Genomic DNA, 13,793 nt, shown 5'->3' with positions numbered 1-13,793 from the left:
TCTAACAGTTTAGTAAGTCATATGGAATACAGAATAAAATCTAACTAGAGAAAGGCTATGTATAACTAGTATGATTCTGATACCAGTGGGGCTGGTATAACAGACTGGAAATTTATCTATTCTGTGTGCTATGGTATAATGGCACTGAATTTGATGACAGATCCTGGGTTCAAATTTTAGCTCTGCTATTACTTGTGTCTCAAGTCCCTAGGGAGTTTCAGCTTCCTCAGCTGTAAATAAAGGGTTTATACTTAGATCTGACCTTCCTTCCAGTTTGCAAACGGTACTTCTAGTGATCCTCATTCCAGCATTCCATTTTGTGTAGCCTCATTTCCCCTATTCTCTTTCAAAATAACAACAAACTGGAAAGATGACCATTAATGATGTTTCACAAGAGATACTAAAGGAATAATTTACTGATTTCACTGGCAGGAACAAAAGATTGTTAATACTGCTAACAAGAATAGAGAAAAGAATTCTAATTTGAAGATGTTAGTTCTTTAATTTTATAGAGAGCTTTTCATTTTTATAATGCTTGATTGAAGATAAACCCAAGAGATATTGTTGTCAATTTCCATTTAGAAGAATTATCTGAGGAACTTCAAAGGTCAGGGTGTATTTAGGGATATTAATATGCATACTGAAGGCTGAACAAGAGATTTGGAGTCTGAAGATCTGGGCTCAAAACTACTCCAACACTTACTACTCTGTGATTCTGGGTAAAAGTCAATGAACTTTGCTGGGCTTTAGTTTCTTAATGTCCAAAAGAAAAAAAAGGGGGGGGGTGCTTTAAGACAGGTCTTTCCTGTCCCTTTTCACCTCCCTTCATTTTGTTCCCACAACTTTAACTTAGACTTGAAATGTTCTCCTTTGATAACTACATGGTTTCTAAAAATTTGGGGTCATTTCAAGTGGGCTTATTTCTCCCTGCCTTTCTCTTATTGACCAAGGTCACACAGGGTAAGTAGGAAGACCAAACTGAATGCAAGTGTTCTTTGTCCACTCGAGCCCTCCCAGTGCTAGTTGTACATATTAGAGTAATGAAGCAATGGTTTCCACTTAATGGTTCAAACCCTTTGGTGGTTGTAAACTAATATTATTTAGTAGCATCTTAAGCAGTAAATAATTACCCAATTATTTTACAAATATATTTTTACTTTGTGTTATGCAGGTGCATGCTTGACACATTATAGGTCTGGAGTTGGTGGGGGAAGAGGTGGTAAAAGTTGTATAGTTCCCTTGTATATACTTTGTAACCTCAAACACACTGTGTTTCTCTACCGGTTACCATGTACTGGTGTAGGTAGGGATTCTGACTTGTATTCACCATCATGTGGCATAGTGCCTGACCCCAGGAGGAACTTAATAATGATTGACTGAGCCAATGAAATAAGGCATGTAAAACAAAGGGCTATAAATGTTGGTTATTATTAAATATGATTTCCCAAAGAAAGGCATTGTTTTTTAGTTTGACACCTTTACCCCCTCACAATTCTATAGCATGTAAATTTACAACCTTACAATCACTGGTGAGGTAGGGAGTATATTATGCCCATTTACAGATGAGAAAAAAATGAAGTCATTAAGTGTCACAGGTAGATTTAGAACCTAGTTCTCCTAATTCCAAATTCAGTGAGTAGTTCATCAAAAAGCAATTTCTCTAATTTGAGGTAAATTGCAAGTCACAAAAACAAGAACGAAAAATCCAACAACCCAGGATTTATTTCCACTTTCATTTCCCAAAGAGCATACTTCTCTTCAATGTCAAAGGGGCAGGTGGATAATTATTTAGTTTCTCTAGAGCTCAGTTTACTCATCTGTAAAGAGAATGGATTGGATTTAAAGATTTCTGAAGTTCCTTTTATCTCTAAATCTATAATTTTATGATCCTCACATATCTTTAAGCACACCATAAATCATTAGGTCTTAATATTTCAGGGAGGCATCAGTGTTCTCTTAACATCCTGATAATGGCATCCAAAAATTTCAAGTTAAAGGACAGGCAACCTTTACACTAGGCAGGCTAAGAAGTGTTGGGTGAGAAACTGAAATAGTGGCACAGTCAAATGTAACAGACTTTTCTACTAGCAGCAATGCAATGATCCAGGACAATCCAGAGGAACTTATGAGAAAGAATGTTATCCACATCCAGAGAAAGAACTGTGGGGACAGAAATGCAGAAGAAAAACATATGATCGATCATGTGGTTTGATGGGGATGTGATTGGGGTTTTGGCATTAAATGATCATATTAAAAATATGAATAATATGGAAATAGGTTTTGAACAATGATCCATGTATAACCAAGTGGAATTGCTTTGTCAGCTCTGGGAGGAAGGAGGGAAGAGGGGAGGTAAAGAATTGTGTAACCATGGAAAAATGTCCTAAAAAAAAAAAAAAAGAAGTTTTGGATGAGAGAAAAACATAATACTGTTGCCCTGTGGCATGCATGATCTATTAAATAACCCCACCCTACTATCTGACCTGTTTGTTCTCTTCTCACAACTAGGACATGAAGAATAAGAAATTAAGAGACCAATCTTAGGGTACCAACTGCTATACTTTGACCTGGCAAGAAAACTCAAGAATGTGATAGAAGCTAAAACATTCTTAAAGATGTTTAGTAAGAGGCAGCTGGGTAGCTCAGTGGATTGAGTGTCAGGCCTAGAGACAGGAGGTCCTGGGTTCAAATCTGACCTCAGACACTTCCCAGTTGTGTGACCCTGGGCAAGTCACTTGACCCCCATTGCCCACCCTTACCACCCTTCCACCAAGGAGCCAATACACAGAAGCTAAGGGTTTAAAAAAAATGTTTAGTAAAATGAATATCTTGGTTCTTGGCCTATCAAAGCCCAACAATTTAAAAAAGAGTACCCAGTCAAAAACTTTTAATCTGAATTAAAATATAATTCTTTTAGTAACATACTTATGTTGTCTTAGAAGTTTCCAGGTATATCAAATCATTAGGACAGAAATCCATTTGATGCTCCTTATACCAAAGCATATAACATATTGCTGGTGAAATAAACCAGAATACCTAGGGCACCTAGTTCAATTTTCTGCTGGGGGGAGGGAAGGAGTAATAGGTACCTCCAAATACCCAATTTAATTTAAAATGTGCATATGCCATTTAACACTTTGGGAAGGTAGGTAGAAAGGATAACACTGCAATCAAAAACCACTAGCCTATGTGAAATATGGTACTTTATGAATGCAGACACCTATATTCTGATACAAGAAGGTATGCTTCTATGAACAATTTTCTATGGGACAAAACATTGGTTTTGACTGACCATGTCCTTTCCATTCATCTTTTTTTGAACTGTCAGAAAAGAATCTTTATCTAGGCTAATCATTTATTATGGAACTTACCCTTCCTAATAATTTTTTTAAAATCCCATCTGCAATAAATACATATATAATTTAAAGCAAATACCAAGTTATACTGGAAAAAGAAAAAGAAATCATGTGAAAGAAACCCAATGCTTATGTCTGGAAGGCTGGAAGATCTGGGAAGAAGTAGGAAATGTATACAATATTTCAAAGAGTTATCAAAAAACATAAAGTTTTGTGGTCTTCATTAAAGCCAAAACTATTTGGTTACTGGACTGAGCCAAATGTGGCACAGCATAGGATCCAATCAGTCAAATAAGAGTAATGAAGGGCATTGAGTTTAAGACAGAAGACAGTTCCAGATCCCAGGGCTCTAGAAAGGTCCCAAAGGCCTACTGCCTATTAAAGACTTCTGCTGGCAGGGGTTGGGGGGTTTGGGGGGTGGTAGCTTGTGCCTTGAAGCTAAAATAAAGATATTATGCTTCAATACAGTCTTTCACTAAAGAAGGCCCAGATGATTGATTTAAAATGACAAATGGCTGGGAAGGCAGAGTTGAGAGAATGGCTGTCCTTTGAATCTTCTAAGCCATTTTACATTAGTCCAGTGTTCCTCATGGCCATTCACTGAATACCCAACTAAAATCAGAAATTTATAGATACACATACACATGTGTATATGTATACTTCGTTCTTAATTTGATTTAGAGGGATTTACTACCCCTGATGCCTTGAAAGTTGCATGGGTCAGATATAAGACATTTAAATAAGGTTGTAGATTTACTACTTTTAGAACATATGCCATCAATAATGTGGATGAAAGGAAACTAAAATTGGGCAAGTTTATAAACTGTTCTGTAGTTGGTGAATCACAAATTAAGATAAAACACCGTTTATTGCATTTTGTGTTCTTTTATCATCCCTTAGTCTGTCTTCTAAGTAAAGGACATTTGATGAAAGCTTTTATTTATCACTATAAATATTTTATTATCAAGGCTAAGTATTTTTACTATTGGCAAAAATGGACCCAAAGGCATTTAAATTGTGTTTCGGTCTGTAATATTTCATTTCCCTGAATTCTTTTGGAAATTTTAAGATTCCAGACATTACAAATGGAACATCATCATCATGGTAGGTCCTATTATAGCAATAATACTATTAGGGCAGCAACTGGGAGAGGGGAAACATTGCTATTTGTCCAGTCGAAATTTTTTTTTTTTTTTTTTTTTTTTGCAGCTGGTCTCCAGTCATGTGCAGGGCTAACTCCCTATGTGATATTGTCTTTTGTGCGTTACTTTTGAATTTAGTGGCTAACCTGCAAAGTTTTGGAGACATCAAAAACCTGGAAGGGCCTCATTAGCTACTTATAGATGAATTCATATAAAGTTCAAGAGGTGAAATGGCTTAGGAAACGTTGCCCTACACTGGTGGGAGCTAGAGCAGAACCTTGATCTCCTCCATCAGAGGCCATGAGCACTGGTTCCTCTTCTCCACCCATCCATTATTCGCTCTTGCTTTTTAGGGATAGAGACTGAACTTGTGATTTCACTGTTGCAGGGAGTTATATGTTAATTCCTTCTTTCAATTTAAGACTGTTTCTTTTCTGTCACTATTAGAGAATTGCCTTAAGCAAATAGTTATCAAAATTTATTGTTCCAGGACCCCTTTATGCTCTTCAAAATTAAGAACTCTTAAGAGGCTTTGTTTTTGTTGAATTATATCAATATTTCCCATATTAGAAAACAAAAAGTGTTATATTATGGGAAATTTTGTTCATAGTTTCCAGACCATACTTGGAGATGACTCGTCCAAAGTCCTATAGTAAATACATGTCAGAAATGAGATTTCAAATACAGGTCTTCCTGACTTCAAAGTTGGTTCTCCATCCACTGTATCTTCTAGCCCAGTGATGGTGAACCTTTTAGAGAACATGTGCCACACCCCCTATTTACCTCCCCACCAAAAAAAAAACAAAACAAAACTATTTTCCAACTGAAAGCAGAATAAATTGGAGCAACACCCACCTCCAGCACTGAGAGAGAACTTTGCTTGGCTTTACCCACTGTCCAAATGTCTGGAACCCTAAGTGTCTATCTTCTGTCTGTTCATGTTCAGGTATTGTATTTCCTGCCCTGTTCTGTGTCCATATCTGGCCCCTACCTGTCTGACCTCAGCCCCTCTTGCCCTTGCTTCCCTGTTCCCCATCTTCTCCCAAAGTGTCCTTGAACTGTGTGCTGTTGCAGGCCTCCTTCCCCCAGTGTAGAACAGAATGGTCCACTTATGTAAAGCACGAACTCTATATTTTAGTATAATTGATTTCTATCCATTAAGTCAAAAAGCATGTATTAATTACCTACTCTGTGCAAGGGGCAATGCCTAGGGCTGGGGATACAAAGAAAGGCCAAAAGAAAAGTGTTTCATTTCTTGCATTTAAGAATTTATTCTGAGAAGGGGTCTGTAAGTTTCACCACTGCCAAAGGGGTTCTGAACACAAAAAAGGCTAAGAACTCCTATCCTAATTGAAATTTAGCATTTCCTTTAATTAATAATTAAACAAAAACAATTATTCTGAAGATTGCCACCAAATTATCAATGGGGTCCATTACACGCAAAAAAGGGTAAGGAAATAACTCCTGTTTTAGAAAAATATTAGCTTATCAAAACCCCCAAAACACTCAAAAGAGTCATTAAAATAATCAATTTTTATTTTCAATCTTTAAACCCCGCACTGGTCTCTAAGATAACATTATTCTACCATTCTAAGAATCCTCTGTGATAAGATTTAGATCAGTTATGCTACTTCATTCTCAGGGAGTTCCAAATGAGGAAACTCCCACTTATTGGTAAAGTTCAATGACTCAACAATATAGTTGCTGGGACAGTAAAAGGTTAATGACTCACTTAAGATTAGAAGCCAAATATGTCAGACTGGCTCTGAACCTAAGTTTCCCTGATCCCAAGGCTAGCTCCATACATACTGTGATATGTTATTTATGTCATTTTGAAGCAATTAGTATTCATTATTTCATTTGATCCCTACGATCACTCTGTAAAGTAGGTACTGCAGGTATTACTATTAACTTCTCTCCTTTTCCTCTTGGAATTCCTAGCTCCCTCCAAGTTTCAGGTCAAGTATCATCTTCCATCAGGTCCTACAAGTAGTAATTTGTTCTAGATACCTCCTCCTAATAATTTAGTAAGCACTGATGTATACATATAGTTTCATCTCACAGAATTTAAGATTCTTTAGGGCAAGAACCATAGCACTATACACAAAGGAGCTGCTTTTAATAAATCCTGACTGAATTAAAACTCATTTTCCTGATAAGGTAATTAAAACTTAGGAGTATTTTAAGAGACTTAAAAACAGTACAATAGGTAGCATGAAAGATGGGGTTCAATCCCAAATTTCGTGCGGCTCCAAGGCCAGTACTCTTTCAATCGTGCTTTGTTACCTTCATCTACTTCTCTAAAGTGCACAAAGAATTAATATCCAAAGCCCTTCTGCCAATATCACAAGCACCCAAAGCCATACAACTCCAAAATCTGTCCTTGTACTGCTCTTCAGTTTTAACCCCTAAATTTGGGCTACCAGTGCAGAATTTCCATTTTTATTTGACATTCCAGTAAAAGAAAAGTAAACTTGAAGAGCTCTACTAAGAAATATAGCTAATGAAATTTTGATTGACCATAACTTTCATTTGTGAATTTTTATTTATAAAACCCTTATGTAGAAATCTTTCATAAAGTTTATAATTATAATTATATTATACTATGAAATTATTTATAAAACCCTTATGTAGAAATCTTTCTTAAAGTTTATAATTACAATTATATTATACTATGAAATTATTTTTAAATCCTTACATAGAAGTCATCCATAAAGTTTCAAATTAAGGTGAAGCCCAACTTTACTGAGCATTACAGCGATAAATGATATAGCCTTTTCTATAGTGCCCTGTTGTAAAACATTGTCTCAAAACTGAACTAGTAATTGTGACTTTATAAGCCTGAAAAAAAAAACCAACCCTGTAAATTAATCTAGGCCTTGCTTTACCACCCAGTCCTAAAAATCTAGAATTCCAAGAGGCTAAACATATCCTGGTCATCTGAACAAACAAAAAACTCAAATGAATCCTAGGATTAAGGTCTAGGTCATGTGTAAAAGGCAGCAGAACAGGTCCAATATCCCTAATTCTGGAGCCTTCCCTCTCTTAATTATTTCCTATCTATTCTATATACAGTTATATATTTTGTACCTATTTGTTTGCTTATTGAGAGTTTCTTAGGGGCAAAGGCTGTCTTTTCCCTCTTTTTTGTATCTACAGTGTTTAGCACAGTGCCTGGCACAAAGTAGGTACTTAATAAATGTTTACTGATGGGTCTTAAAAGACGTACACACACACACACACACACACACACACACACAATGCATTTATTCAAGTCCAAAGGATAATTTCACAAAATCTAAATGGCTATTAACTAGAAATGCACATTAACCTCTAAAACCTACAATTACTTTAGATACTTCAAAAACATAGTTTCATCAATATGGACACTATCCTCTCTCTCCCAATTTAGATAACATCTTCTCATCCATGCCTTAGGATGTTTATATGGATAACCAAAAGAATTTATCCCATTGTGGCCAGTCTGCTAGGAATAAACTCCTAATGTGGCCAGGTTAGTCTTTGGACACTGAAGTAGGTCCATAATCAAAGCCTTTCTAATTTAGAAGGACCTGATAGACTCTCAGGTCTGCTGACATAAGCCTTTGATAATTAAGAAGTACTAACTTGATTCATCAAGATACATCAGAGGAGGTCTCCAATAGAGGAATATCTCTAGTTTAAGGTTTCAGAATCTAACAAACTTTCAAAAATGGTTTCAAATTTCAGGCTAGTTTTCAAAATAAAGCAATTGGCTTCTCTATATCATGTTTTATAAATGATTATATGGTGACATTTATGTGTTAATAAATTGGAAAGTTATTCTTTTAGATTTTTATAGAAAATACCTAAGTTCTATTTCTATTACTTTTATTAATGATATAGTGCTAAACTTAAAGAGATAGGAGGTCCCACTTTCATTTATGTTAGCAAAATATAACTTCTTTGACCTTTAATTTCCTCATCATAACAATGTTAATAATACCTATATTACTTATCTCAGAATTGTGAAAAAATCCTCTGTAAACTATGAACATAACTATAAAATCTTGAGTTATATTTGCTCCAATATTTCAATGACCTGGGTTTCATCCGTGTGGTTACTCCCTTAACTAACACTTACCTTAATGCCTCTATAACTTAATAGATGGTCTTTGAGAGTTGCCATGGTTGAAAAATTCATAACTCTTAAGTCAACCTGGTGATGATTCCTTATAAACTTGGGTAGGTTGGTCCTCAGACAACACACCTACTATCTCCCAATAGATTCCTATTTGAAGACTTTCCAGTTTGGCAAGACCAGTCAGACTTTATGTTCCACTGGCAAAGGCTTGGAGAACTCCGTGTTATGAACCATCAGAGTAGGAATTTAGTTGAGAAATAACTATTCTATAATATTATTGCTAAAGATGATCCCTTAACATTAAAGGCATGAGGTATGTGATGATGGAATTATTCAAATTTTATAATATCAAACATTATAGTTACAAATAAATAGGAGTGGTTATGGAAATTTTCAAAATTTAAAATCAATTCATACTTGGAAATCAGTCACTGACTTACTGGTTAGCATTATAATGAAAGTGCCACTATTATTTGGATAACTAAAACTAAATATGTCTAATCTTATTCAAGAACCTCCAGCTGATCATTTATAGAAGACCTGGAAGATAAGACTCAGAAATTACCTTTAAAAAAAAAAAAAAGTAGACTTAGATTTCAATGGAAAAAAAGAAAAGGAAACTTATTACTCCCCTTCTTTAAATTTTAGTAGTAGTAACTAGAACAGATTTTCTTGGACCAAATCCTGCCACATTGGTATATTCCCTTTAAGTTTTATTAGTTTTTAAAACACAGAAAGAGGACAGAATGCATTTTATTTCTATTCCCCTCTATGCATTTAACATGATCTTTATTAATGTTTTCTAAAAATCTAAAATTTTTCTAAAGTTCTAAAATTTTAGTTTCTAAGCCATGTCTAATAATTTCCTAACTTAAAAATGCTATTTGAATTCTAAGCATTAACTAGATTGTTTTATCATCAACATTTATTGAGCAATATACATTATTAAAAGTGCTGAGACAAGGAAGAAACAAAAAGATGATGAAGTGTAAAGTAAAATATGCTAGTGACAAGTCAGTAGACACAAAGTGCTACTTGAGCTCAAAAATGCATTGGTTTGGGAGGACACAGGAAAAAGAAATACAACAAAATTACACCTGTTTTAACTAAAAAAAAATCCAATTGTGGAATAAAATCATTAATGAACTCTTATTAATGGAATTTATAATGGATTTACTTTAAAACTATGAAATTTGACCCTAGTGATAAAACAATTTTCAAATGTCACTTTTTGTGCAGAAGAATGACAAGTTGTCAACTTGAGAAATTACTGCCAAACAAGAAAGAGTACAATGATAACAGGAAGAAAATGAAATGGGTGATCTCTCTCTCTCATATACATGAATTACTTGCTCTAAGAACTGGAGTTTTAGAGCCCACCTGGCACATTTATAAGTTCATTACATATATGAATTAATAAATAACATCTTTAGGAACTTATCAAAAAATAGCCCTTAAAAAGCACTGATGAAAAGATAATTATTAGTTGCATAATCAGGGGCAAGTGACTTAACCTAAGGCTTTGTTTCCTCATCTGTAAAATGAGGATTAACAATAATTATACCATCTACTTCATACTTGTAGAGAAAGCACTTCTAAAACCGTAAAAAGTCTAATAGAATTATTATTCCTATTTAAGAGCTTTCAAATCCTGATCACTTCTCACCTGACTTCTTGCAACACTTTCTAATCAGTTTCCTTGCCTCCTGTCTCTCTTTACTCCAAACTATCTTCCACTCAGCTACCAAGGTGATTTTCCTAAAACACAGATCTGCTGATTTCAACCTCCCAGCTCAAGGTGTGCCAAAAGCTCCCTCAAGCCTTTAGAATCAGATATAAATTCCTCTATTTGGCATTTAAAGCATTTCATAAAGAAACTCTTTCCTATCTTTCTGGCATTCTTACATTTTACACCCCTCCACATATGTAGTAAGTGATGCAAAAACACTGGTCTACTTGCTGTTCCTTGCACAGGACATCCCACCTTCTAACACTGTTACTTTTCCCTGGCTGTCACTCATGCACCACCACCTGATTTTAACTTTTCTGGCTTCAAGACTCAGATCATATTCCAGGAGGCCTCTTAGCTCTGGTACTCCTGTGCTCCCAAGTCGTTCCTACCTTCCCTGAGAGATTTCCTTCTGCCTATTCTGTATTGTCATATTATTTTTTGTCTTCTTCCCCTTAGAATGTTAACTTCTTGAAGGTAGGGTCAGTTTTTACATTTGTATCCTTAATGCTTAGCAGAGTGCCTGGCACATAGTAAACTTTAATAAATTACTCAACTGACTTCATTTTCCTTCTGGGACAAATAAAAATAATGGCTTTATTGATACTTACTAGCTCTATGCCTCCTAGCAAGTCATTTAACCTGTTTGCCTCAGTTTCAACTATTAAATGGGGTTAATAACAGCATTTATCTTCCTGGGTTGTCATAAGGATCAAATGAGATAATATTTGTAAAGGTCTTACTACAGTGTCTGGCACAGAGCAGACGCTATATAAATGTTTGACCCCTTCCCTCTCCTCCTGTGTTTTTCCTATTTAAGATCAGAGACAGAAAATAAAGAGGATTCAAAGAGTTAAAGTTGACATTCTATTCTGGAAGAAACCTTACAGCCATTTTACCCAGGTCTCAAATCACAATACAATGATCTTTCACCATAAACAAGGTAAAACATGATTTTGAAAATTTAATTACATATGACATTTCTGAGCTTAGTGCTGAAGGCAGTCAGCTGGTTAAAGCATCCCATATGTTTCAATAATAGTGTGAGACAAATTTCTAACTTTATTTCTTAATTCCAAAATGTTTTAAATTAACAATTAAAGTGATGTGAAATTTCATAAGGTTCTGACATCCTCGGGTGTAAAAATTAAAAAAAAAATCACTTTCCAATAAGGTAACCATTGACTAATAGTCCCCCCCACCCCCTACCCCTGCCTTTTTTCCTTTTTGGAGCATCTTTGTTAATTCAGAGTGTCATGTGAAGATTGTGAAGTTGTGAACTTTATAGATGTTGGGAGTCTGCAAAAAATGGCAACAACTTTCACATCCAGAGATCTGCAAATACCCGGTATATTTAAGTTGCATACAAAAAGTGTGGAAAACTAAGCCCAATAGTCTATTAATAGTTTTTAAAGACAAATTCTAAATTTTAATTCCTATAGTTCACACCTCCCCAAAGCACTGATTACAAGGCACAGTGTTTTCCTAAAGGACCTCTTTCTAAGCATACCTAGAACACAGTGGAAGATTTTCAAATTTTAAAGAAATCTTAATAATCTTTTCATATTTCAAAGGAAAAAATATCACAGCAATGCAGCAAAGTCATTTCTCCAGTTGGAATGACCTCCAGCTACTATGGGCTAGTCCCTCTTTCGCAATAAATGAATCTGAAACTCAAACCACGTAGACACAGTGCTTCAAGCTGAGACTGCTAAACCTTAAAGAACAGTCCTTATGAAAATCCACCTGATTCCGGTCATCTCTCCCGACTCCTTTTCCAGGTCTCCCTCCCCACCCCCTGGTTGGGAATGGGATTAATAACAGTAGCTCTGGTAGCTAAAATGTTATTTCATCACTAATAACAGCCCCCGGTCCCAGGCCACCCCGAGCGCTCTAACCTGATTTCAAGGGAAATTAGGAGTAAAATATTAGGGAAAGGGAGAGCTACATACATTATATTAATCGGAAAAGCCAATCCATTTGCTCAGCTTTACAAGAATTTTGCAAAAGGTAACTAACTCAATGGAGTTATTTCCACTTCCCAGGTACCCACCAATCTCTCTACTGCCAGGGCTACCAGCAAGCACAGTTAAAGCAAATCAGGAAATAAGGAACATCTTACCTTGTACAAATATCGACATTTTGGGGGTTTAATAAAATAAATACTCTGTAGTATAAATATAATTATATATAAAGAGATATAATTTTTTTTAACAAGTCACACTCTAGGACAGGTCTTTCTTCCTCTCCTGCTTATCTCGACGTGGTCCTTCCATCCACGGTTGACAACTTAAGAGGAATGTTAATTCTGAGCAATAAAAAGTAGCACTTTTTTTTAGAAAATCAAGAAAAAAAATGAACTAATTACACCAGGGGGAATTACTCCTTTTCCACTTAAAAAAAAAAAAAAAAAAAAGGCAAGTCGGTGGGATGGAGTCCGGTTTTCCAGTACAGCCTTCCAGAGTGCTCAAGACCTAAGTGAAAGCCAGCTGGACACCCAAGTTAAAGGTAAAACCCCTCGAATTTAAATTTCATCAATGAAAGAGGCGGATCTGAGTCGGATCCACCGCCCCCTCGTCCCCCCACCCCCCAGAGGGTGGAATTGCAGCAGGAACGGACGACGGCTTCCTCCACCTCCTCCTCTCCAAGCCTCCGGCCAATGGGCAGGTTCCCCGGGAAACCCTCCGGTAAACAGCACACTCAGCCCCCTCCCCACCCGAGGTGGGGGGGAAGGGGGCGTGTAGGCACGTCCAGAGTATTTTACCAGCCCACAGTGCTGCGCGTGATAAGGGCGGCCCCGTCCCCTCCAGCACTAGCCGGCCAGGCTCGTCCCGTCCAGCGCGGGGGGACAGCTCCTCTCCCACCCTGCTGGGGGCACGAGAAGCCCACGTGAGAGCCATAGAATGTGGCCAGCCCCTACCCCCGCTGGGAAAAGGGGAGGGAGGAGAAGAGAGAAGGAGCAGCCCCTCCTTCTCCCTTCCCCCAGCTCCCCCTTGGGCGAGGACCTGGCCCAGCTTTAGCAGCGGTGGGGGGCGCCGCCCAGCCTTTCCAAGGACAAACACTCCTTCTTCCTTGCCCTTGCCAGGCGCCGCTACCCAGACCCACCTTTCTCTATTCCTCAGACCTTCTGGCTAGGGGACATCAACGGGGCCCCAGAAAGAAATCTCGGAACGGGCAGGGAGGACGTGTCCCCTCGGAGGAGCCCTCTTCTTCTTCCTCCTCCTCCTCCCCCGCCCCCCTCAAGCCCGACTCCGCCGGGCAAGCGCCACCTCCCGCTCCCAATTTCAGCCAGGCGGCAGCGGCGACGCTCTCCCCACCCTTCTCCAGTCCTCATTCCCCAAACTCTACACACCCCGGTCCCGTCCAGTTCCCCCCGATCCCCGACAGATCCCCCTCCCCCTCCCTGTTCGTGCCCCCCTCCCTCGTATCCCCCCCCACCTCAA

General features: G+C 37.5%; 1 protein-coding gene across 2 annotated transcripts in view; it reads right to left on the bottom strand.

Moving 5' to 3' along the window:
- UGP2 (UDP-glucose pyrophosphorylase 2) overlaps positions 1-13,758 on the bottom strand; it is a 41,429-nt gene extending 27,671 nt beyond the window's left edge. The window contains exon 1 of one of the 2 annotated variants that reach the window (XM_044663383.1): positions 13,456-13,758. Coding sequence is in view for 1 of the 2 variants with exons in the window: in XM_044663382.1 (XP_044519317.1) it covers positions 12,473-12,491 (19 nt within the window). In the remaining variant the exon portion in view is untranslated. Of the gene's footprint in view, positions 1-12,472; positions 12,920-13,455 lie in introns of those variants that run through there. The other variant, XM_044663382.1, reaches the window with a different exon arrangement.
- Positions 13,759-13,793: the final 35 nt, after the last annotated feature.

Source organism: Gracilinanus agilis, chromosome 2 (assembly GCF_016433145.1).
Source record: "Gracilinanus agilis isolate LMUSP501 chromosome 2, AgileGrace, whole genome shotgun sequence".
NCBI classification, from domain to species: domain Eukaryota; kingdom Metazoa; phylum Chordata; class Mammalia; order Didelphimorphia; family Didelphidae; genus Gracilinanus; species Gracilinanus agilis.
The sequence above is the reverse complement of the archived record's forward strand: the minus strand, read 5'-3'. Positions and strand labels throughout refer to the sequence as shown.